Source organism: Ambystoma mexicanum, chromosome 7p (assembly GCF_040938575.1).
Source record: "Ambystoma mexicanum isolate Mex_15411 chromosome 7p, UKY_AmexF1_1, whole genome shotgun sequence".
Lineage (NCBI taxonomy): Eukaryota > Metazoa > Chordata > Amphibia > Caudata > Ambystomatidae > Ambystoma > Ambystoma mexicanum.
In genome coordinates this window covers 645,077,548-645,104,362 of record NC_090939.1, presented here as the reverse complement: position 1 = coordinate 645,104,362, position 26,815 = coordinate 645,077,548, and the positions used below count along the sequence as shown (strand labels likewise).

The following is a 26,815-nucleotide window of genomic DNA, read 5'->3' as shown; positions in this document are numbered from 1 at the left end:
TGCACACTGTATACTATTTTTTTTATAACATTTTTTTTTAATTGAGTTTTACACCAAAACACCATGAACATAGGCATTCAACCGAATGTTATTGCAGTAATGATAATAAGAGGCAGAAGGATATGGGGTACACATTGGGTATATCAAGGGAGCACCAGAGCTGGCAGTTCTTAAACAAAGAGGCATTTCTCAGTGTATATCTAGCCATTTCCCCCAAATCTTCTTGAATTTCCGGGGGCATCCTCTCGCATTGTAGATGCCTTGTTCCATAGATACACATCTGCTTACTTCATTGATCCATCGGTTCAGGTGTGGCGGTTCCGCTGAACCCCACGTTGCGGCGATCAGCCGTTTCCCTGCTCCCATTGCCACTGCTAGGAACGATTTTTCATGTTTGATGAGGTCCACCTCACCTCGGATTCCCAAGAGTATCGTTTTGGGATCTTTCGGGATTGTTACTCCCATTATGTTGGAGATCTCATTAATGCACTCATCCCAAAAGGACTAACAGGTCGCAGTCCCAGATCATATGAAAAAGGGTGCCTATTTCTCGTTTACATCGGAGACATGTCCCTTCCCCTGTCCCTGCCCATTTGGCCAGGGCTGTTCGAGGATAGTAGGAGTGGTGAAGTATTCTAAGTTGTATCAGCCTCAGTTTAGTCTCAATGCCCATTTCTCGGGGGAACATCAGTGCCTCTACCCAATCTTCCGGTTTCAGCTCCCCCAAGTCCCTTTCCCACTTATATTTGGCGAGTTCTTTGGTTCCGAAAGAGTTAAGGACCTGGTAAAGCATGGAGATGAGTTTGGAGGCGATACGTTGCGGGAGAATGTTGGTCTCCAGGGGCGAGCACTGGGGTATAGTAGTTGTGTCAGGGAATTCAGTATGTATGGCATGAGCCAGTTGTGCACGCCTAAACCGGTCATAGGGGCCAGGCCAAATTTGTCGTTCAGGGGTTCAAACTCTAATAGGCGTCCTTCTTGGATCTCATGTGCCAGAGTGAATATCCCTCGCTTTTCCCAGTTCTCAGTAGCCCATTTTTTGTATTTCTGGGAGATGTGTACTGTGCCATAAAGGCTGAGCTAGTGACGATTTTGCCCCCCCCCATCCAATGTGTTTATGTGCCTCTCTCCAGGCCTGTCGGATGTGTAGTGACATTCTTGGTATTTTTGCTACTTGTCTGTTATCCGCGTATAGCACCTGGAGGGGAGGTATGGGGTGCATGGCTGCTATCTCCATGCAGATGTGTGGTAGCGTCGCCATGTAGACATTCATTTACTACCCCCGTTTGCGCCGCTAGATAGTATGTGTGAATGCAAGGTAACCCAATTCCACCCTCCCATACTGAGCGTTGCAGTGTTGTTAGAGCGATCCTAGATTGTCCTCCCCCCCCAAAGCAGTGCACGTAAGTTTTTGTCTATCAGTGCAAAGGTTTCGAGGGGGATGGGGAGTGGGGCGTTTTGTAAAACGTACAAGAGTCTTGTGAGTGTCATCATCTTAAACAGTGCTGCCCTGCCCATTAGTGATAGTGGAAGTGTCTGCCAGTGGGAGACGTCCCTGCTGAATCTGTCTAGTACAGGCTGTAGGTTAAGGTGGAGGAACCAGTCTAATGTCGGACCAAAGCGAATGCCTAGGTCAAGTAACGCCTCGTATGCAGACGTGGTAGGGACATATTCGGGGATCGCGGCCTCGCCGCCCTGAATCAGGAAGTACATGGTTTTTTGATTGTTCACCTTTAGGCCGGCAAAGTTTTGCTACTCCCTAAGGGTGTGTGTCATAACTGGGCATGAGCTCACCGGGTTACTGAGATATATAAGGAGGTCGTCTGCATATAATGAGAGTCGGTCCTCCTCCCCCCCCGGCCAGGTGAATCCAGACCAGTTTGTGTCTGTGCGGAGTTTAATTGCTAGTGGTTCGATAGCTAATAGGAATAGGAGGGGGGGAAAGGGCAGCCCTGCCTAGTTCCGCAGCCCAATGGGAACAACCTGGACGACTTGCCGTTCGCCCTCACTGATGCTTCCGGAGATGCGTAGAGAAGTTTAACCCAGGAGATGAAGTCCTGCCCGAAGTTCATTCGCTCCATGATATCCCATGGAGCCTCCCAGGCGACCGAGTTGAATGCCTTCTCAAAAATCGGCCGCCAGCAAGGCTAGTGGGTGCGGTATCTCTTGGGGCCTGTCAAGGGCAAGTTGGACTCTGCGCAGGTTCATGCCGGTGGACTTGTTGGGCATAAACCCACATTGGTCAGGGTGAACAAGGGATTCCATCACTCCCAGTAGCCTGTCGGCGAGTACCCCTGCTAGGATTTTAGCCTCTCCGTTAATCAGCGAGATGGGCCGATAAAAGGCGCAGTCTTCTGGGGGCTTCCCGGGTTTAGGAATAACCACTATGCATGTTCTCCTAAGATCCAGTGGGAGTACTCCCAGTTCTCTGCTTCGGAGAAACATACAGTGGATGTGCCAAGTTTCCAAGTCTCAACTGGGAAGCCATTGGGCCCCGGGGTCTTCCCAGTTTGGAGCTCTGTTAGTTCTTCTTACACTTCATTTTTGGTGATCTCGGTGTCTAGGAGCTCCGTCTGTTGTGTGGAGAGCCTCAGGATCTCTATGTGGTCAAGGAAGTTAGGTTGAGTGGATGAAGGATCCACCTCGAGAGGGGAATAGAGTTTTACGTAGTAGGTGACAAAGGCCTCCGCTATGTCGGAGTCTGATGTCAATAACTCCCCAGTGGGCGATCGGATGGCCCGTACCTGACCCTTATTTTGCTCGCGTCTTTCTAGCCAGGCAAGGGTCTTGCAACCCTTATCCCCTCTCTCGTAGATTTGGCTCTGTACCAGTCAATGGGCGGTCCGAGCATTGTCTAAGGCTATATTGCTAAGGGCCTCTTGGGCCGTTATCAGGGCCGTTATTCCTCCCTCTCAGTCACCAGTCTTTCCACGTCCACAATCTTCTGAGTGTGTTGCTCACCGTGGCCGGAAACCAGGGAGATGGCTTCCCCGCGGAGGACTGTTTTGTATGCTTCCCATATCGTGAATGGGCAGTCCACAGAGCCTTCGTTTGTTTCAAAGTCTTCTGTGGCCTTGTCCTCTAGTCCCTCGGCAATCCCCAGCAAATAAGTATTTAGACGCCAAGTGCAGTCTGGTCGATAGTGTGGGCTGAGTCTGGTCGATGGTGTGGGCTTTTCAGGGTTATTAATTAGGGGGGGGGGAGTGATCTGAAATATCCCTCGCCAAAAATTCAGCGGACATGAGCCTATGGGACATATTGGGGGGGATAAAAAGAATCAATTCTCGAGAATGTTTTATGCGCATTGGAGTAGAACGAGAACCCGCTATCTGTGGTGTGTAGTGTTCTCCAAGTGTCGGACAATCCTAGTGTTTCGGCAAAGGTGTATAGGGCAGTCGAGGCACGTCGAGTCCCGGGTCCCCTGTACGATCTATCAACAGCTACCTCCATAACTTCATTAAAATCCCCACCCAGGGCCCAATGGTCTGCCCGTTCTTCTATTAATATGTTTTGTAGTTCCCCCCAGGAGTTCCTTCATGACGTGGGGGGAGCTTAGGCCGCAATAAGGCCCCATCGTTCAACCCATAAATCACAAAGTACTACTGTGAATCGGCCACGGGGGTTGGCCCGCACTTTGTTAACCTGCAGTGGCACTCGTTTGTGGATAAGTATCATTGTGCCCTTGGCGCCTCTTGAGAACCCAGCTTGGTATGTGTGCGGGTAATTGGATTTTTTTTTTAAAACCATTGCCGGTACCGATCAAATGGGTTTCTGTGAGGAGGGCAATATCAGGTGATTATCTGTTCAGGTATTGGAGCACTAATCTACATTTGATACTGGAACCAAGGCCATTGACGTTCCAGGTCAGTAGAGACAGATTAGCAGTGTGCGTTCTATTTGCGTGTGCAGCGTATTAGGGTGTCAAGAAGGATCTTCTGCCTTGGTGGCCTCCCAGCCCGTGTAAATGTCTCCTCCCAGCCTCTGTATCTGTGCTCCTTTCCCATTGTTCCCACCGTTGTCAAGCCGGTGTGTAGGAGGAACTCTGTATGCGGATGTGACCTCTTTTTTTTTTTTTTAAAACCTTTATTTAATTCTAACATGGCATTTAGATAATAAACAGACATAATTAGTCATACATTTAGATAAACATTACTGACTTAAACCGGTTTTGTTAATAGATACATTTCACAGTTCTTCACTAATAAAGTCTTTCTAGTGGTCTTCTTCGTCTGAGCTTGATGCCTGGGCTTGTAAATATGATCTCAGTCGGGCCCATATGTCCTTGGGTCTGGAGTGGGGCTGTACTCCTTGCACATACATCGCCTCGCTTTCTTGCGTGATGGCCAGCTGTCTAAGCCATGTTTGGAGCGTCGGGGAGGAGGTAGACTTCCATTTTAGGAGTATTTGTCTCTTGGCTACCGCTCCTGCCACTGCAAACAGTCTACGTGTCTTAGTTGAAGCCTTTCCAATGTCTCCAAATAAGTATTTTTGTGGGGCTGCCGGTATGTGGATTTTTAATATGCTGCTTATCTTCTCTGCCACATCTATCCAGAACTGGCGAATTAGGGGGAAGTTCCAATGCATGTGCATTGCGTCCGCTTCAATTGCCCCGCATTTGGGGCACCCTGGTTGTTTGGTGGGATCGAATTTGGCCATTTTTCTTGGGGTGATGTGCAGTTGATTCAGGATTTTGTATTGAATTAGGCGGATGTTAGTGTTGATGGAGATGGCTTTAGTATATCTACAGTAATGTGTCCATTGTTGTTCACTGATTTGAATGCTCAGGTCTTCCTCCCACTTGGTTCGCATTGCGTTGGCTGAGGGGGTATGCGCTTGTACCTTTTTGTATATTTCGGAGACGCCGCTTTTGAACCCTTCCGTTGTGAAAATGTCTGCAAGGAACTTCTGCACCATGGGTTCCGTCGGGAATGATCGCCAAATTGCTTTGCATGCCGCTCTCAGCCGATGATATTGTAATGTTGGGATCAGGCCTTTACCTGTTCTCTCCTGTAGCTCTGACATAGTGATGAATTGTCCCTCAGGGAAAAGGTCCCCCAGTCTGGCTCCAAGTTCCGGATCCCAGCAGTCCTGTATGGTGTGATCCAGAGTCGGTTCGAGATCGGGGTATGCCCATAACGGGGTGTGCGGCCAGTAGGGCGTGTCGCATTGGACTCTTTTTAGGATCTGCATCCACGCTCGCACCGTAGTTGACACTTGTTCCGCACCTGCCCTCTCTTCCTTGACTTTAGTAAATAGCATACCCAGTAGGTCATTTGGGGCTGTAGCAAACTCCTCAGCGTGTATATGAGCATATTGTTCAGTGTCTTGGAACCAGAATATGGCAAACCGGGCTTGCGCTGTGTAATAGTAAAGCAAGTAATCCTGTGCTGCTAGGCCCCCTGTGTCATAATGCTCGCACAACTTGGTCCAACTGGCACTGGGTATGCTTCCGCCCCATATAAAGTGCGTGCTACTCTTTTGTAGGTTCTCGAAGAATTTACGGCCTGGCCATATGGGTATTCCACCGAAGAGATATAACACTTTGGGGATGATCTCCATCTTTAGTAAGGATATCCGGCCGTACATGGATAACGGAATTTTCGCCCAGAGGTTAAGCTTGGTTTCCATTTGTGTCAGTAGTGGACCATAGTTATTTGAATATAGTGTGCTTTTATCTGTTGCCATAATAATTCCCAGGTATCTGGCAGTGGTAGGAGACCAGCTGAACTGGGTCATTGATTCGGTTTGTGAGACGGCTTTGGTTAAAGGTATTATTTCGGATTTACTTTGATTTTTCCTATATCCGGAGTATTTCGTGAATTTCACAATGTCTTGCATGATCGGGGGAAGATGTGTTTCTGGGTCTCTGATATATAGCATGGTGTCATCTGCGTATAGTGAGATGAATTGAGGTCTACCAATGATGCGTATCCCCCTCCAGGCGCGTTTGGTTCTTAAGAATGCTGCCATTCCCTCTATTGTGAGCGCAAATATTAGCGGGGACAGGGGGCATCCTTGTCTCGTTCCTCTCTGCAGTTCGAAGATATTGAGATGGTTGCGTTGGTTCTGACTTTGGCTGTGGGGTTACAATATAGCGGCTGTATGCATCTGATGAATCCTGGGCCAAATCTCATTTTTTGCAGGATGGCATTCATGAATCTCCAGGAGATGGAATCAAAGGCCTTTTTGGCATCCAGGGTTACTGCAATAGTTTTCTTTTCCGGATCCATTTGTGAAGAAATTGCAAAGAATCTACGGAGATTCAGGGCTGTGCAGCGAGATGGGATGAAACCGGACTGGTCCGGGTGAATCAATTTATTCATGTACGGATTCAGTTTGTTGGCGATGGCTTTGGCTATAATTTTTGCATCCACGTTGATGAGGGATAGGGGCCTGTAGGAAAAAGGGATCGTGGGGTGGTTGTGTGTTTTCAGCAGAACCGAGATTATGGCCTCTCGTAGCGTCGGTGGTAGTGTTCCCTTCTCTAGCGATTCTTCCCATACTTTCAGGAGTTGTAGTGCTAGTTCCAAGACAAATGCTTTGTATAAGTCTATAGTGATGCCGTCTGCACCTGGTGCTTTGCCCATCTTTAAGTCTTTAATAGCTTGCGCTATGTCCTCTTCAGTGAGCGGCATGTCTAGGGCTAATTTGTCTTGTTCCGTGAGTCGCGGGAGTGGGTAGGAGTCCAAATGTTGCTGTAGTGCCTCTAGTGTTTTCTGGTCTCTGTTCCGGTATAGTTCCTTGTAGTATCTGAGGAACACTTTATTCATCTCCTTCTGGTGCATGAGGGTTCTTCCCTGCTCGTCTATGATGCTGGTTATTTGCCCTTGGCCTATTTCCGACCTTATTAGACTGGCCAGGAGTTTTCCCGATTTGTTACCCTCACCATAACTCTTGGCTCGGACTAGACGGATCATGTAATACACCTCTTGGTCCGCTAGCGTATTAAACATTTCTGTGGCTTCTTCTAGGGGATTCAACGTGTTATGCCCCAGGGCTCTGGTGTATGCTTCTTCGGCCTCCTTTATGCAGGTTTCGGTGTGTGTCAAATTTGAGAGGATCTCTTGCAGTTTACTGTGTACTGTGGCGATCAGTAGCCATGTCAGCCATGCCTTAAACGTTTCCCATATTGTGGTGTATGACGATACAGAACCTTCATTGCGCTCGAAAAAGACTGCTATTTCCGTGCGGAGTGTTTCCACCAGTTCTTCGTCTCGTAGGATTTGTGGCTGCATCCTCCACATTCGATGGGCTTGTGGTGCGGAGTCAAGTAAAATATCTAGGATGACTGGGGAATGGTCTGAGAGGGTGCGGGGCAATATAGTGCATTCCTTAGTATTTTGGATACAATCCGTGGAGCATAGCCAGTAGTCTATGCGGGTGCTCGACCCATGTAGGTATGAGTGGAATGTGAACTCCTGTTTGTGTGGGTGGAGTACTCTCCAAGTATCAGATAGTGGAAGTAGGCGCATGGCATGCTTGATGGTTGCTGCTGCCTTCGTCTCTTTGCGATTACCAGTGGTAGTTCTATCCATGTCGGGGTCTAGGATGGTGATGAAGTGCCCACCCCAGATCACTTTCTCCTCTCCTGTACGCAATATCAACGCCAGTATCTGGTGGTAGAACTCCGGGTTGTCTAAATTGGGGCCATAGGTATTGAGGAGTATCATGTCCCGTCTCTGGAGTGTTCACCATATAATCACATATCTACCTTCGGGATCGCATTTAGTCTTAGTTATCACAAAGCCTATCCTTCGGTGAATAATTATTGCAGTTCCTCTGGATTGTGAAGAATAATCAGTGGTGGTCACCTGTTGACCCCAGGCGCCGCTGAGGGATGTTATCAGCTTTTCCGTTGCATATGTTTCTTGTAAAAAGAGGATGTCAATACGATGTCTAGCGGCGTAGGGCATGATTTTCCTGGTTTTGATTGGATTGGACAGGCCTCTTACGTTCCAGGACATAAGCCTAGTACTCTTGATTTTATCTTGAGTAGCCATTCATTCTCTCCAGGGTGTGTTCATCGTCTGCGCTGTTTGGGTATAGGTCTTTCGGGTTTTGCCTTGCCAGGTTTTTATAGTCTGATTGAAGTAAACTAGGTTTTTTTATTTCTTAACAAACATTTATAACTGTGAACCCAACTCCTTGACTGGATCTTTTATTTGAATTCCTTGGTGCGGGTATGTGTTGTAATTTAGAACCAGTCTTAACCAGGCAACAGGCCTGTAGCACTTCCCACCCTCCTCCCTCACCAACCCCCCAATCGGGCAGTGTATCCCTATGAACAGATTGTAAGGTGTGGGGGGCTGTATGGCCCGCTTTCTTCTCCGGAGTCGTGGCTGGTATTTGCTTATTTTTTTGGTGTGTTAACATTCAATATTCGTTTCTGTACATGGACGTGAAGGTTTGGAATCTCAGGTACCATTCTGGGCTGCCGGAATGTGCTGTTCCATGTATGCCTTGGCCTCCTCAGGTGTCTCAAAGAATTGTGTTTTGCCATTGTGTTGTACTCCTAGTTTGGCCGGAAACAGCATTGCATAGACTATCTTTCTATGATTGCCTTTTTTATTGTGTCAAAGGAACGCCTCGAGGCCTGGATAAATGTGGATGATATTGGAGTCGTAGGACAGAAGTGCTTGTTCACGTGCCAATCTAAGAATAGATCTCGGTCCCTGTAATTTAGTATTCTTGCTATAATTGTTCGGGGTGGTGCGCCTGGTTTAGGCGAAGGAGCGAGGGCTCTGTGCGCCCTTTCGACTAAGAACTGCTTCGAGAATTGTGCCTAGGAGAACATTGAGTGCAGCATGTCTTCAAGAAAGTGCTCCATGGGAATGTTGAGTTTGTGCTCTGCCACTCCGACCACCCTTATATTATTTTGGCGTAAGCGGGATTCTAAGTCTTCGCATTTGTTTTGGATGGTTTTAATGTCTTTCTGGATTTGTTCTATCGTTTTGTTCTGCACAGTAGATGTGTCTTCAAGGGTTGATACTCTCTACGGCTTCAGCAACTCTGGAGTTGACTTTTCTGATATCAGCTCGGATGGACGTAATGTTCTCGCATATGTCATCAAGTTTGGAGTTCATCGCTAAGAAGCCTTTCTCCATTGCCACCACATATGGGATCATGTTTTGTTCTGATGGGTCTAGAGCAGGGCCCCCTTGGATGGGTGTTTGGGCAGGTTCCAGAACCGACGTGGAGGTAGTCGCAAACGCATCCATGGGGCCTCACTTTTTGTTTTTTGTGCCTCTCATCCATCTTGTGTGTTGGCCCTGGTTCTTCCTTGTATCCCAATGCTGGGGGGTGGTATGGAGAACAGTATGAGGGATCTTTGAAAATAGGCCACTTCTGGGAGCAGTTTCACTCGTTGGGTCGGAGTGTTTTCTCCTGATCTTGCTGGTGGGAATCTGGGGTTCTGATGTTCAGCGTTGTGTGTGGTGGTCTGTGGTGGCAGATGGAGCGCTGATACGCCCCCCGCCGATACAGCAGATGCCCCCCCCGAATTAGTGTCATCTGGCGCAGTGCCTTTGCCCTTTAGTCTCTTTTCAAGGATGCGGGTGGTGTTTACTCTGTAGGACACCTTGTTGATATGTTCGTGCATGTATTAATGGGGGGGGAATGAATCACCTTCCCATCACGTACCTTGCGGCTGCTGAGTCCGGTCTGCTTTATCCCTCGCTGCTGGGGGAGCGCGGCACTAAGATTCCATGTTGCGCCGTGTCTCTACCCCAGGCGTTTAAGTCTCACGGGGGGGGGGGGGGAGGCGGCATGTCCGGACTCAGACCCCCTCGTATTCCACCAGGGATGTTTATGGGGGGGGGGGGGTCAGCCACAGCGGGGGGGGGGGCTCATCTCGCCCCTTCGAGCAGATGCTGGTCTGGGCCGCGGGGGACACGGCTCGCTGCGGGCTCCGCATCCCTGCAGGCCACACCACGTCTCACCCGCAGTCCAGGGCTCCGGCGCTCGTGTGCCTCCCTCCAAGATCCTGCTCCCAGGCCGTGCAGGTACGGATGTCAGTCTGCCGTCGAGTTTTCCAGGGGTAGTTAGGCTGGGTCTCTGGATGTGGACTGGGCCGGGACTCTCCCTCCTCCGCTCGATGCGCCGTTGTCCGTACTGAGTTTATTTTGGCGCACACAGTCCCAGCCATTAACAAAGTGTTGCGGTTATGTGGGCTTTTGTTCTCCTAGTTCCCGGCACCGATTTTGCCCCCGATTTGGACCGGGTGGTCCCCGAGTCAGCTGCTGCAGAATCGCTTCAGTTGAGTCTTCTACAGTAGCGCACCAACGCAGGATTTTCGGTCAAGGATTCTGTCAGCCACGGAGCTCACAGATTAAGCGCCCATCTTGTTCGGCGCACAACAGCGCCCCCCGCGGATGTGACATTTCTGAGAGCCCCTTTAGGGGCTGCCATATAACTGTTTGGTGTAACCCAGGGTATTGTGGGTGCCTCAATCCCATTGGATGATGCATCTGCGCTACTTGCGTCCATTATTGCAAGTATCTCGACCGCTCTTTATGTAAGTCTTGGTAACCAACACCCATGAACTCCCCCCCCCCCACCCTGTCCTCCCCCCACCCCCCCACTCCCACCCCCAACCGGAAGAACCTGTCGCCGGAACATGTAACCATGAACAATAAGAACTTATTTGGGGAACTCCCCAGGGGGTAAACCGTTGAACTTCCTTCCCGTTCTGGGCTGCCCGTATTGAGCAAGAGTGCTTTACGAGTGAAGCGTACCATACCCAGGGCGAAGTGAAGGGAAGGGAATCAGTGCGGGCTCACCTTCAGAGCGGCTCAGCAGGCTGGGTCCGATGTCGCTCTAGTCTTCAGGTCTTTCCAGTGCTGCCCGGCGAGTTGTCTTCTCTGCTATCCATGCTTGGTATGGGCGTTTACCCCCGGGCCGGGCTGCTGGGATCATTCCCTTTCCTCGGTGTGTGAATTCTGGATCTTGGGGAGGATAAAACTTGAGTCTCGAGCCAATCCCATGCCTCTTTCGGGTTCTGAAACCCTTGGACTGTGTTATTATGGTGCAGTTTCAAAGTAGCAGGGAAGAAAAGTGCGTATTTAATGTTCATGGATGCCAGTTTTCGTTTGACGGAGTCATAGGATTGGCAGGCCTTTTGGACTTCCCGCGTGTAGTCAGGGAAGAACCCCATCCAGTTCCCGTTGTAGGTGATTGTGCCTTTGGATCGTGCAATGTGAAGAATAGTATCCCGGTCTTGGTAGTTCATGTGCTTGGCAATCACCGTCCAGGGGGGGGGGGGGCTCCGGGCACCGGTCTGCCCGTTGGGATCCTATGTACCCTTTCGATGGAGAAAAACTTAGAAAGCTTTAGGGGAGCCATTACGTCTGCAAGCCAGTCATCTATGAAGAGTTCCATGGACGTCCCTTCCTCTCGCCCCGGAGCCCGAGTATGCGGAGGTTATTGCGCTGAGATCGGCCCTCACTGTCAGCCCTGGCTTCTAGGGTAGTGAGTTTCTTCTCCACATTTGCTAGGCGTTCCTCCATTTTCTTGGTCGCATCTTCAGCATCAGAGATTCTCTGATCTGTTTCCCCTACACGAGATGTCAGGTTCCGCAGGTCTTGGCATAGGAAGGAAACTTCTGAGGTTAAGCCGTTGATTTTCATCCCCACCGAGGTCCTGGAGTCACCAATGGCGGCCATTATATCCGTGAGGAACAGCGTCTGCCCTGTGTTGCTACATTAGTTATCTTTTCCAGTCTGGTCAGTGGTGTTAGAGGCCTTGCCCGGGATAGACATAGTGCATTTGTCTATTTTGTTTTGTGTGGACGTCTTACGGGGTATGTGTCGCCCCATTTAGGTTGGCCCGCGAGGGGAGGACGGTTGTGACCCATTTGTCTGAGATCTGGTGCACCACGGGGCGCTGGCAGATGTCTGGGATCTCAGGTAGTGTGGATGGGGTGAGGGGAGTCTTGGATCCTTTGCTGGTTGTTGCTCCCGTCAGGTTCTGGCCCACTAGGGGGTGGGGATAGTGCTGTATGCCCTATGGTCTCTGCGTGGTCTTGGGCCTGGGTTTGAATGTGCTTCAGTCAGTTCTGTGCAGTGCTTTACATCCACCCAACGACCCAGCCGGTAGTCAGCACCCTCTTTCCTTGAGTGTGTTCCCTGTGGATATTGGTAGTGCGGCTCTCTTCACCCTCAATCCGGTGTCCCGTGGGGTGGTCTGGGTGAGGCGTGGATTCCAGAGCAGGGCCGTTGGTTGCGCAGGGTCTCTGGTCACTTGTGCTACGTGGCCGAGATGGGTAGCACTGTTTCTGGCCCCCAGAGCCATGATTTGTCCAAGCCAATGGAGCCCCCCTCTACTTCATGAGCCCCCTGCTCACTTGGGAATGTGCCAAGGATCTGTAGTTTTCCTGGTGGTACACCTGCCAGGTACCCGGGTATCACGAAGCTTGTCTCAGGAATGGGGAGTTGGTGGAGGATATTCTCCTCGCAACGCCTCCCAGCTCCGGGGTGGTCCGGTGCTCCGTGCAAGGCCGTTTATGTGCCGTGAGGCCAGTTTGGGATTAGCCTAGCGTTGCGCAGTCTTCACTCTGCCCGCGCTTCGCCCCCACGGAGGCAGCCCGGCAGGGAGATTATGCCTGGGGTCATGGGGTCATGGCGGCCTGTATCAGTGGCCCTGTATTCTAATGTGGGCAGTTGGGGTTCAGCCACGCAGGGGCCTTGGCAGGCTCTCGCACAGGGGGGAGCGTCTCTTGTGGCCGTCCGGGGTTCCCGGTTTCTTGGTTCCCTCACTCTGGGGCCATTGCCCAATCTTCTTCTTGGCCTCGCCTCACTCCACTGAGGTGGCCTGGCAGGCACAGAGGAGGATGATGACTGGGGGGACAGCCTAATTTTGTGCCGTTTTCACCCTGGCCGCCCTCCACCCCCTCAGTGGCAGCCCGGCAGGGAGATGATGCCTGGGGGGAGCCTCAGGGTCTATTGTGGTCAGTTGGGATTCGGCCCCGCTGAGGCCGCAGCAGGCTCTCACGCAGGGTTGAAATGTCTCTTGTGGCCGCCCGATCTTCCTCTTCCTGCAGTTCCCACACTCCGAGGCCGCTGCCCAGTCTTCTTTTCGGCCGTGCCTCACTCCCCTGAGGTGGCCTGACCCCAGGCGTGGGGGCGAAGGTGCCTAGGGGCAGGGGGGGGTTCTTGTTAGCCCGGATCGGCGGCCTGGGATCTGGTGGTGGTTATTGGGGCTCCACCTGGGTCTGCCTGGATTTCCCAGTCCTCCCCTGTGTCGCGCCGCAGTCCTGCAGAGGCACTCTGGCAGTCCCCGGTGTGGACAGGGGGTGGGGGGGCAGTGGCTCGGAGTGTCCTGGCCGCTCAGGTCTGTCGCCTTCAGGATCCCGCGTTGGGCCAAGTGTCTCTGCCGTATCACGTCTCTCTCCCACTGAGGTCTCCGCCGCTTGGCTGCCCCACGCTTGGTCCCCTGAGGTCCGGGAAGGGAGGGGGAGTTCTTCCCTGTTTCTCCGCCGCTTGGTAGAGGGTGGCGGTGTTGTTCCACTGGGGAGTCCCTTTCTGCCTGTGTTCTGGGCGGCTGAGTTTTCTTCGGCAGTGGCGTTTGGCCTCCTTCCCGCGCTGTGCCGTCGCGGCTGTTGGTCTGTGTTTCTGCCACAAGGTAGCTCAGATTTTTGCCCAGATTTCTGCTGTATGTTGTCAAACCTCACCGCTCTCGGAAAATGCTATCTTTTGAAAGTTAATACTGAATGAAAGTCAGGATATTCGCAGGATTACGGGCAGCCCAGGCTGAGCAGCGGGGAACTACTTCTGCATCCGTTGGCTGCTCAACAGTGCCCCACACTGCATACTATTGATTGCCTGCACACTGCATTTTACTGACTGCCTGCACACTGTGACCCTCTCTCACTAGTCACTACATAAGGCCTATCGCCGGTCTATCCCACACCTGCCTACCCAAAGGCAGCACCACAACATGGCCCCAAACCTGCCCACTGGTATACCCATCCCACCATGCTCACAAAGGATTCTTCCGACATCCTTCCTCCTTGCACTCATCATTGGCCAGCTGTACCGTGCCCCCACTAAGATCTCCCCAATCCAGCTCCCAGCACAGCCACGCCGCAGTCAACACAAACAGCTCAGGCCCACTCGATCCCTCCTGCCGTAGACCTAAGGAACCATAGACTCGGATCCCGCTCCCATAAGGCATCCACCGCAATGGCTAAATGCCTAGATACAATCCCTTCTGGCCTCGCACACACCTATTTCTCCACACCCAGTATTCCTAAACCAACCACTATACCTGTCACTATCACAACCAAACCCAAATCTAGCCACAACCCAACCCCTCAAACACAATTCGCTCTCATCAATGCTAGATCTATGCAAGCCCACGCCACAGAAATCCACAACCTCATCACCGACCTAGAGCTTGATGCCTTAGCCATCACAGAAGCCTCATACAAAAGATATATCGAGGTCGTCCCTTAGAGCGAAAAGTGGACTGGGACTCTTATAAGAAATATCTGTATGCCAAAAGTATCCACTCTGCTGAAATGAAAGAAGTTGTTTTCTTATAATTTGTTCAACCAACGTTAATATTATAGTGTAACCTCAACCAAGGAAATCACAAATATTATTTTGCCGCAGTATTTATGCTCTGAAAACATTCCTTGTATTAATAAAATAAATGTATTTGGTATTATCAAAAAAATGGTTTAATAAATACAAAAGATTGGAAGTGCAGTTTGAAATAGTTGATCAAAGATAAAGCTGCAACTTAGAAGAAAGTTTGGCAGAGAAACAGATTGGTACAATTTTGTGCAATAGGTGAATGCAACCAATGAGTAAACCAGTACTTGTTGAAAATACAAAAACATATATAATGACAAAGCAAACAGAAAGAGGCCAAATACCCTCAACTCGAGGGAAACTGCAGGTCTGCCTCTAAAGACAGAACAAACAAAAAGAGGCCAGACCCTCAACTCGAGGGAGACTTTAAGCGGCCCACATTTCAATATACAGCTGCCGACGTGTTGGTGTTTGATGAGCGGGAAACTCCTAGACAAAGGCACAACAGTGTTCGTGCATGTTCAATGTTTCAACACTAGTTAGGAATCGAACTTCAAATTGAGTTCCAAAATTGAGTTTTCCAGTCAAAGAAGAAAGTTCAGCCATCCAAATCACGTTTCGGATCTGCCCCCTGCTGGGCATGTGTATTTTTTAAAGGAGCCTTCCTCAGGGCGAGAACATGAAGAAAAGGGGAAGTCAGACTTACCCCTGTATGAAGGCAGACAAAGAAAAGAGGAGTATCACAAAACATGTTTTGTTTTAAGGAATGTTTTCAGCTTTGGTGGCATAGGTCCGAATCCAAAGACAATTAGTTACTTAATAATTTTGCAACAACTATTAAAAGCCCTCGTGGGAGCATCGTCCTTACCCCGATTCTGGGCATGGACTGAATCAAGAAAAACCCACTTGGGCTGGGATTGCGGTCTTCCACAAATAAGAGGGACGCAGCTTGGAACCCGAGGACCCCAGGGCGCAACCATCCGCTGTTGTGTTAGTAATTGACTGTGGCAAGGTAAAGAGAGAGACAAAAACAAAAATAAACAATGCGTCTATCTCTCTAACAACTCAGATGCGCTTGGAATGGAATGCTGAGGAGAGATAAATGAAATAATTTTCACAAAACTCTTAAGGGTGAGAATCGTGTCTAGGTGACTCTTGCTCCATGTGTAGGGCGTGAGGTTTCATTTGTACTTGTAGTAATACACAGACTAAACAAGCCCAAAAGAGAAGGGGAGAAAAAACAAAATCAGTAATAGTTGCGTTGTTTTAAAGTTGCGTTTTTCTGTTTGTCGGAAAGCTCACTAGAGAAAACTTGGTGTGGGTTTCTAACAGAAAGAAAGTTAAAGAGGGATGCGGTCTATTTAGTACCTTAAATCGAGAAGGGTTCGTGGAGAGTCCCGTTGCAGTAGAGATGCCTTTGCTGTAGCCGCGAGCCAGTCTGACTCAGCTGACTGAATGTTGAGTCATAACTGAAGAGCCAACAGCGCCGCCATTACTAGTGCGGGAATGGCTCGTCAAGCCGGGGCTTGATTGGCTTTGTCCGGTCCTGGACAAACCTTCCTGATGGAAGGAGTAAAGGCGCAATGTGATAGGCGTGCTCAGACTGTCAGTCAGTCAATGCTATGGGGGTGTGTCTCTCCAGCATTGGAGCTCGAGGCAGCCAAAGTAAGAGCGTGATGAGCTGTCACCCTAGCTGATGGGTGGAGTAAGGGCGTAATGCAATAGGTGCATTACGGCTGTCAGTCAGTCAGTGCTGTGGGGGAGTGTCCCTCCCGTATTGGAGCTCAGAATTGCAAGCAAAGTTCGAGCATAATGTGCTGTCACAGCGGGTGCAGGTGTCATTAGTGATGCCAAAAAATGAGCGTGGTGTACGTCTGCACTGTTGGGCATCAGGCCGCGTGATAAGAAGTCATCAGGTGTCAATTGAATTGTTCACGCCAAGCACAGCGATCATTCACAATAGAGGGAAAGCATGTGTTAGGTAAAAACTTCTCCCCCGGCAGCAAGGAAGGCAGCCGGAGAGCCTCAAGACAGGGCACTGTTCGTCGGGTAGGAGCAGGAAAACCACTTAGGACATGCATCTAACCCTGATCATGAGGTTGAAAGAGGTATGTTCATTCATGAAGCTTTAAATTAAAGGGACATATTCTTCATTTAAACCATTCTCGTGACTGGAAAGTCTATGGATCCACCTTGCTTCTTTTTGCTGGAGACTACGTGGTATATTGGCAGATCCCTTGACTAAATCCAAAATCCACCACTTGATGTCATTAGGGGTGTGGTGTTTTTCTAAAAAGTGGTTCACAAGAGGTGCTGATGTGTTTTTGCATCTAATGCGGGATCGATGCTCAGAAGTTCTGGCATTCACTGATCTGCTTGTCTGGCCAACATACCTGAGGCCACAGGGGCATTCAATGCAATAGATAGCTTGTTTTGTCTTGCAGTTTGTCATGAAGTTTAGGTGCCAGGTCTTGGTTCCAATATCGACATTTTTTATTTTGCAAGTGAATTGGCACACTGAGCACGAACCACACGGTAAGTGTCCAGTGGTCCTTCTTAGGTCCCACAGACCAGTTCTGGGTGCCGGTTTTTTGAATTTCGAGTGTACCAGAGTGTCACGGATGTTTTTTGCCCTTTAAAAGGCAAACCATGGCACAGGGGAGTCTGGCAAACTTAGTTTTACAATGGGCCAATATTTGTGAATTAATTTCTTGATCTGAAAGGTGTGGGGGCCGTGTGTGATCACACAAGTTATTTTGTCAGAATCAGGGCGTTCCCGAGTAGTGTTGGATAGAAGAGTGTCTCTATCTGTAAATCTAGCTCGTTTCTTAGAGTTTGAAATCAGTTTTTTCGGGTAACCTCTGTCAAGCAGACTGTTTGAAAGGTCCTCAGATTGTTGGTAAAAGTCTGTAAGATTGGTACAGTTCCTCCTTATTCTGAGGAACTGGCCGTATGGTAAATTTTCACGCAAATGGGATGGGTGATTGCTTGAGAAGTGCAGGAGGGTGTTCCGTGCAGTAGACTTCCGGTAGACACTGCATTTCAAGATACCATCTACGTGCCTGATTCCTGATTTTGAGATCAAGGAAGCAAATTTCCTGGTTGCTGTTTTCCATGGTGAACTGGGTGTTGTTATCAACATTGTTTAGCCAGTTAAGGAAAAGGTTGAGTTCTGTTTTAGGACCATTCCAAATGAAAACAATGTCATCTATATATCGTTTCCAATTTCAAATGCAGGATTGATAGGGGTTCTTGTCACATAAGATGTGGTTGGACTCAAAGTTGAACATGAACAATATTGCAAGGCTAGGGGCAAATGTTGCGCCCATCGCTGTTCCTTTGGTCTGCATGTAGAATTGCCCGTCAAATTCGAAGAAGTTTTTGCAAAGAGCTAAAGTCATGAGTTCCAGAATTAAATTCTGGGGTACTCTGCGTTGTTGATCATGATGAGTAAGTATTTGATGTATACATTCAATGGCCTGATCTTGGGGAATACTTGTGTACAGTGATTTGATATCCATAGTCACAAGTCATTGTGTTCGGGGATCAAAGGGGAGTTTTTCAAAAACTTGAATAGTATGTATAGTGTCTCGTAAATAGGTTCCCGTTTTGATGCTTAGGGGTTTTAGGAAGACATCAATGAATTTGCACACTGGTTCCAAAACTGACCAGCATCCAGATACAATAGGTCTGCCTGGTGGGGTAACCGAATTCTTGTGGTTTTTGGGTAAAGCGTATATAGAGGGGGTACGGCCCTGGCTCGTGGTTAGGAATTGGAGTTCTTTATCACTAATCCATTGCCTATCGTATGCATATTGGGCCATGTCTGCTATCTCAGATTTAATTTCACTTGTTGGATCTTTTTTTATTTTCTTATAGCTTTCATGGTCTTGAAGCAATTGGTTAACCATATTACAATATTGATCATTGGTCATAATCACAATTCCTCCGCCTTTATCAGCCGGTTTTATCACAATGTTTGGCATTTTAGAGATCTCTGATAATGCCCTCTGTTCTGCCTTGCCATCACAGAAACCTGGCTACATGAAGCCTCCGGGCCCACCATATGCCAATCCCCACCACCAGGATACACCATGCTCTGCCAGGATAGACCTTCCAACAAAGGTGGGGGGGTGGCCATTATTGTCAAAGAATCACTCAAAGCTAGACAAATCAAGTCAGCCACCTCAGATCACTTTGACGCAGTCTCTGTACAAATCTCCTTCTCTCCTAACGACACCACGACATTACACCTAGTCTACCGTCGTCCGGGCCCTCTGCTGGACTTTCAAGCTAATCTCCTACACCTCATTGGAAGTAACCTCAAAACTAGCACCAGAGCCATTCTCTTAGGAGACTTCAATCTTGGCTTCCAGGATCCCAAATATAAAAAAGGCAAAGCCTTTGCCATACCTCTCCTTGACCTTGGAAAAAAAAGTTGACAGCCCAACCCACATCAAAAGTCGCATACTAGATTGGCTAGCTGACTACAACTGTGGTGCTGAAATCAGCTCCAACACCCCCTGCCCCTGGACTGACCACCACCTTCTGCACTTCCTCATACCATCCAAAATACCTGTGCAACAAAACCCTCCAAAGCCAGCCACCTTAGCCAAATTCCAAAAAATTGCTCACTAAAGAAAGAATCCTCCCCCTTCTTGAAGCATCAGCCCTAGCACGGCCTCCACCCAGAGATCCCACAGAACTGGTCTATCTTTACAACACAGTCATCAAAGAGGCAGTCGACATCATCGCCCCACTAGAAAGTAAAAGAGCCAAAAGTACCGAACACTCAGACTCCTGGTACAATCGAGACCTACTTGACTTAAAAGCTCTCAAAAGACAAGCCTTGAATAGTTGGCAATCCAGCCCCTCCACCCTCACACGAGAGTCATATCTCACAATTGCTAAACAGTATAAAAATGCCATCACCACAGCTAAAGCCGCTGCCTACAACTCCAGAATTAACAATGCAAAATCCCAATCCAAGGAATTATTTTCCATTTTCAATGAACTGATTGTTCCCCCCACGTCTACACATCAGACCATAAAGGATGAAAAATGGTGTAACAAAATCCAACATGTCATGCTAGACAAGATCAACCTACTCCAAAAGAAAATTAAAGCCAATTTCAAAAGCTTACCCAAAGCCTCGCCCCCAACACAGGTTGGCGCTGAGCCACAAACTTCCACCTCCTCAGACTCAAATCCCCTCAGGACCTTTGCTTTCAGAGAAGTAACCATCCCTGAAGTCCTACTAATCTTAAAGCACATAAAAACCTCACTATATAAAGGCGATATCTGCACTGCTTACATAATTAAGGACTGCGCTGCAGCCTTAGCACCCTTCTTTACAGCCTTTATTAAGGCCTCATTTACCTCAGGCTCTGTACCCTCCTCCCTTAAGGAAGCCTGGGTCCGGCCACTGCTAAAAAAGCCCACACTTGACCCAGACTCGCCTAACAACTACAGAATAATCACCACTGTGCCATTCCTTCTGAAAATTCTGCCTACCTACAGATACAATCCTACCTGGAATTGCACAACATCTTGGGTAAGAGACAATCTGGGTTACGCCCACGGCACGGCAAAGAATCAGCCCAGTTAGATCTAAAAAAATCAGCTCCTAGAAAACATGGACATGGGCAAGTCTGCGCTTCTCCTGCTCCTCGACCTATCAGCAGCGTTCGACTTGGTCGACCACAAAATACTAGGGAAGCATCTCAAACTCTGCTCACTTCTCCCAAGAAGCCACCACCTGGATAACAACCTTCTTAGGAGGGCCGAACCATGAGGGTCTTCTCAGACCAGGCATCAGCCGGTCCCTCAAGTCATCAGCTGTGGAGTGCCTCAAGGTTCATGCACCTCGCCAACCCTCTATAACCTCTTCACTATACCACTATTTAATGACTTGGAATGTCTCGGCATAACGTTTACCAATTATGTCGATGACACACAAATTCTTCTCCCACTATTTGGTGACTACGAGAAAGACCTCAGAACCTTACAACAGACCTATGCAATCATCCAGGCTTGGCTGGCGGCCAACGGCCTCTGCCTTAACGGGGATAGAATGGAACTCCTAATTTCAGGCCCCAAGGAATCCCTAAAAAAACTGACACCAAATAAAGCAACTTCAGCATCGAGAACACTATCATCACAGTCTCTGCTGCAGTAAAAACCCTTGGAGTCTTTTTGGATTCCACCCTCTCCATGAATAGACAAGTTAATTATATTTCCTCATCAGCAGCCCATACCACTAAAATCATCAATGGGTTAAAACCCTACCTCTCCGCCAAGAGCTGTCAACATTGCCAGAGCCACCATAGGCGCTAAACTGGACTACTGTAATGTCCTCTTGCTAGGTACGTCTGCCAAAAAAATTAACAGGCTACAAATTGTGCAAAAAAATGTTCTCAGAGCTGCTCTCAGCATCCCCAGGAGAGAGCATATCTCCCAGGCCAGACAAGATGCCCACTGGCTCCTCATCAAAGAACGCATACTGTTCAAAGCGCTCACAATCAAACACAGATGTCTCTCCCAATCTGCGCCCCGATACCTAGCAGATCGAATACACCTTGTACAATCACTTAGACCCAAGCGAGAACGTTACTCTGACCAACTCTCGATCCCTGCCTTTAACAGAGCCGAAGCCGGCGGTGTGAGCTTCGAAGTGCTAGCACCAAAATCTTGGAACTTACTACCACCCAAACTCAGAAAGGAAACATCACTCTTAGCCTTTAGAAAGGCTTTGAAAACCATACTATTCAATTTAACTGCTGTTCCACTGTAACAAAGGAACCTGATTACTGCCTAATCTGTATGATCTTGATCCCTAAAATTGTACACCGTCTTTACCTGCACCCAAGTAAATATGCTGTAACAGTGCCACGATGCCCTAGGGCAGTTGTGCGCTTTATAAATGGAAATAAATACAAATAACATATTAACCTGTATTAGAACACAGCTCAATTGAGAGTGCTGGTCACACACTTGCAGGAGGACATGGACAAGCAGTGGATTGATCTGGAAAATCGTCACCTGCAACCAATGACAGTAGGAGAATGGTTGTCGGTGCCATGTGATAGGGTGTTAAGAAGGATCAGGGAATATCCCATATTAGGAGCGCTGTGGAGTATTTGGAGACTGGGCCAGAGTCACTTATGGGCCCCAGTGATATGGGAGGATATCCGAGACCCAGAAGGATATCAGACATGGTTCGAATCGGGGTTGGCCAGAGTGGAACAGTTATGGGTAGAGTGGAAATTCATCACTTTGAGATTTGGAGGTCCCACTACGGATTGTACATTGTCAGTATTCTTGTATTTACAGTTGAAGGGGGTGTTGACAGCAGAGAAGTGCAATCGTCCGTCCAGAGAGAGCTTTCGCAGACTGAAAGGATATTGGATACTCACGGGGACATGAAAAGACTATTTTCACTATTATATGCATCATGGGTGGCTGCTAGTATGGAGAATACAGAGGGGCATTGTGCAAAAATGGGCGAGGGATTTAGGAAGGGAGGTGGACGAACATTTGTGGCGGAGAAAGTGGCGCAGAGCCTTTAAGACTTCTATTGCTTGCCAATACAAAATACACTGGGTTAAATTGTTACATCGTTGGTAATACAACCCAGTGCGGCTATCTATGATGTTCCATCAGGGAGCCCATATTGTTGGCATAATTGCAGAGGACGTGCTGAATGTGGTGGGCATGTAGTAAGGTCAGAGGTGTTGGGGTCGATTAAGAAGGTGGACGGTATGCAATGGAGCTTGGATCCCATGATGGCACTTTTTGGTTTGGAGGGAGGTGAAGCGGATTGGAGGACATTACTCCATATGACATTTGGTGTTGGTGGCAGCGAGAGCCTGCTTGGCTATACACTGGAAGAGTGAGAAGTTACCAGGGGTAAAAGAATGATCTGCAAAAGCCAAGTATACATATCGAATGGAGAAGAACACAGCAGTGCTACATGGTGGGGAGCAGGAATGGTCCTTGTTTCAGAGTAAATTGATGGAATTGTGAAGCCACAGTGCCCCAGACTAAACAGACTGAGCTCAGGGAGAAGCTAAAATGCAAGCTGCAGTCTAAATAGCCCCCACAGTCTTGGGCCCTCTGTCCAGGGGGCACAGAGCTGCAAAATAAGAGCTCGAGTTTCATGGTCTTCGATCAAAGGGAAAATGTGTCCTTTCTTATTTATTCTTTGTTATACGCCCACACCGTTAGGTATCACGGCGTAGGTTACAGAAGGATTTACCTTTCTGGTTGCATGGAGGCAAAGTTACACAGAGGCAAGCAGCACAAATCTGAATATACAACATAAATTTACAGTCGAGGCTGGGATACATAGACACTAGTAGAGCAATGTTCTGTGAAGACGGTTCTTTTTTAGCTCTCCCAAGGTGTTAATTACAAAGGGTTGTCTATGCAGCGATATCTGGTAGGGGATCGGTTGTACCCTAATCTCTGTTAAAGAACCAGAACTTTAGTGATTTTTTGAAGCTTGAGTGCGCAGGTTCACCTCTCGGTGTCACTGGGAGGGAGTTCCATGTTTTAGGTGCCAAGACCTGAAAGCTTGATCCTCCCACTTTCGAGAGTTTGTAACGTGGGACCTGAGGTTGGGAATTGCAATTGGATCTTAATGTTCTTGTCAAATTCTGTGTTAGTGAGGTAAGTAGGGACAGTCTGAATCAGGCATTTATGCGTAATGAACAGTGTTTTGAAGAGGATTCTCGACTTCATAGGTAGCCAGTGAGCTTCCTTTCTGATCTTTGAGATGTGGTTGTACTTTTTAATGCCAAGGGCTGCTCTTGGGCTTTATTTTGTAGAAGTTCTAAATTGTCCAGGTTGGTTTTGGACAGGCCTAGGAGTAGCACATTGCAATATTTCCAGTTTGCACAGTATTAGTGCACGGGCGAAGAGTGATAGTTTTGGGGGGTCAGAAATTGCCGACTGAGTGAGATTAGCTTCGCTGTGCAAGCAGTAGTTGAGGAGAGCGAGTTAATGTGCTTTGTCATAGTAAGGTTTGAGTCGAGGTACACCCCCAGAGTTTTGGTCTGGTTGAGTATGGGGATGGGAGTGCCATCAATGGTGATGGTGGAGTAATCAGTAGGGAGTGCGTTGAATTTAGAGGGAGAGCCAACAATGAGGATCTCCATCTTTTCATCATTGAGGCAAAGTCTGTTGACTGCTAGCCAATTCTGTATTATGGCATAGATTTTGTTTACTAAGATTGTGTCTTGCTCGTGGTTCCCTGAGCTAGGTATCAGGATCTGGGTGTCATCCGCAAAGTTTGTATAGATGACACCCATGGCAACCTGGGCAGCGAAGAGGAGCTTAGTATAGGCATTATAAAGTGTGGGTGACAAACAAGAGCCTTGACGTACTCCAATGGAAACTGGGATCGGATCTGCTGATACCTTGCCTAGTGTGACTCTGGATGTTCGGTCTGCTAAGAAGGATTTCACCCAGGCCGTGGCATCTTGGGAGAGATGGAGGTTTTCTGCCAGAGTAGTGCATAGCTTATCATGGTCCACCAGGTCCTTAGCTGTGGGTAATGTTGCCACAGGGTGGAGGGGGGGTTAAGGCAGAAAGAAAATGATGACAAATATGGATTTCAATGATTTTTGTAAGACTGTAATGTTGATTTGTTCTTCTTTATGATGAAAATCAATAAAATTGAATAAGAAGAAAAAAGAATGTAAAAAAAATAAAAAAGGGCGCAAGTAAAATAATTCCCAGAGTGAAGGTGCTCGAAATCCCACTTATTTTTGGGTTGAGGGCATGGGGGAAATTATCTTAGGAGGTAAACTCAGAATGCAAACCCAAATCCACCAATTAACTATTTAATATAATAGCAAAGACAGTAAAACAACATGTAGAGGAGTAGGAGGATGGGTGGAGGCCGCCAGTATCGAAATTCAAATTGGTTGGGCCTTTTAAGAAAGGCCATGCCCCCCTTTACATTTTCGATCCCCAGGTCTGGTGTTTCTACTGAAGAGTACAAAGAAATATTTCAAATACTTTGTGAGTAGTGGGGCTGAATTCCAGAAGTAACTGGGGCAAAGGAGAAAGTGATCATCGCAAAATGTAGGTTGCAATAATCATCTGCACAGTGGATAGTATTGCTATAAATGATAGATCAGCATCCTCATTCAAGGAACATATCCAGAAAATGGCACCAATATATACATTTAATTGCATATGATATTGTTTGTAGTCAACTTCTTGCATACCCAAGCATATCAAACATGTATAAAGCGGAATGTACCATCTTTTTCTTGGTCAAGATGCTTTTTTATTTGCTCAGCCCTGCCCATGTAATCTTTAATCTTCTGTCTGTAGTGTGTCTTCCTGGCGTCATCCTTCGTCCCTGTGAAGTAAAAAGTATGCAGAATTACAAAATATATATCAACTTAATTTTTATTTCAACTTCTTTAAATGCTAACATAACCGTTGGTGCAATGGGATATCCAAAGAGTCTGTCAAAGAACAGCTGATAGCTGAATGAGGAACAATTGAGTATAAGAAAGAAGGGCAGCAAGCAGACGCCAATGGTATGGAAAGGGGATGCTCTCTATTCTGGAAAAGGATTTTGTTAGTATATGGATAACCAAGTCTTTAGAGAGTAACCGAAGGCAATTCTGGTATAATGTAATGCATTATGGAGTATATACTAACGTTCACACACGTATAGCATGTACATTGTAAAGTAATACATATCAATACAGGATGTGGCAACACTTGTAAAGTCTATCATTTCATTTACTACTGCACAAAACATCTATCTCCGTATTGCCCAATGGTGCCAGTTTCTTCCTTGCTTTAGAGCATTCTACCAATGATGGCATCAATGTTAATCCTATTTGAAGCGCATTCATTGAGTTTTGCTTTAGAATAATGTGATTTTTGGTGTAACAGCATTGGTCCCCTTCACCCATATTCCCCAACAATGCAACAACAAGGATCTATGTATATGCTGAGCATACATTACTGCACGGCTGAAAATGTTGCATCCTATACAACAAATCTATGAAAATAAATGTGGATGGGGGTGAGGGGGCGGAGGGAGGATACCGGCCACATCCCTCCGTCCCCCCACTTTAATAATCTATGCAACATTTTCGGCTGTGCAGTAATGGTATGCACAGTCAACAATGCGCTCTATACTTAGCCTCCTTTGTAAGGCAAATCTCTGCATCAGTGGTAATTAAGTGTTTCAGAGCCTCCACATACTGTGCGGGAGTGGTGAGAGGACCACTTTCTTTTCCACTCCGATTCCCCGGCAGCTGTGCTCCAAAGGTGTGGGAGGCAGTGATGTGTGCTGCCCTACAGGCAGCATTCTAGCACCCAGGATCTTCAGCTGGTACGTGGGAGTGGGTGCGCAAGAAATTCAGTAAGGAACCACATGCGGGCCTAGTCTTGACTGCATCAGGTGGGCAAGAGAATGTGCGCATGGCTAGTCAGAAGGTGACAGATGGGGGCCTTTGCCACTGCCGCTTGAACTGTGTAAGAATCGCAGTTGCCCCGCATCTGGGGGCAAGGCAAGCTTAATTTGTGACAAAGTGAGGGGGTATATCGACCACATGACCCAGAGTTCTGTGAATTTCTGACATTCAATGGGTTTTCCGCTCAAATGAACAAGGAGGAAAGTAAACACACACAGTTGGATGTTGAGGTGAGGAGACATGAATGACATGAATGAGAAAAGACTGCTATCTGAACAGGAACCGCATGAGGGTTGGAGAGTGCCACCAGGAGGCTTCAGAGGCGAGCCGACATCGAACCTTGCTCCCGTCTAAAGCTGGGGAAAAGAGAATCAGTAACCTGGGAACCGAGCTGCCTTTGCCCTGGAAAAGATGGCATGGGAGCTGTCACCACGAAGAATAATGGGGGTGAGGCACCAAAAATAGATGCTGCTAACAGAAATGGCAAACAACTGGTGACTTCCGGACAACCATCAAAGGAGTGAAGGAGAAAATCCAGAGGCTTGAAGCTAAGACCTCAAGACCTCTTGGACACGCAGATGGGCTTTCACAATTACAGAGGAGTTAAGAGCAAAGCACCAGCATTGCTTGATGATATCAAAAACACATAGATGCTCAATAAGCACAACTTTGAAGTAATGAAAGGGAAGTTGGAAAAGAGATTAAGAAAGCCATGCAGAACATTCTGAAACAACTTCAGGGAGAAGGGCACCAGCAGGTGCACATGAGCGGAGTTCACAGGAGGGCACATTCCATTACTACAATGATACGGATACAAAAGGTAAAACATCAAAAGTG

At 48.0% G+C, this 26,815-nt stretch overlaps 1 protein-coding gene across 1 annotated transcript in view; it reads right to left on the bottom strand.

The window, feature by feature from the left end:
* The window catches only part of MITD1 (microtubule interacting and trafficking domain containing 1), a 241,138-nt gene that overhangs the window by 127,301 nt on the left and 87,022 nt on the right, over nucleotides 1–26,815 (bottom strand). Inside the window, exon 2 of the mRNA XM_069636681.1 lies at nucleotides 24,802–24,903. Within this exon, the coding sequence (XP_069492782.1) occupies nucleotides 24,802–24,903 (102 nt within the window). The remainder of the gene's footprint in view (nucleotides 1–24,801; nucleotides 24,904–26,815) is intronic.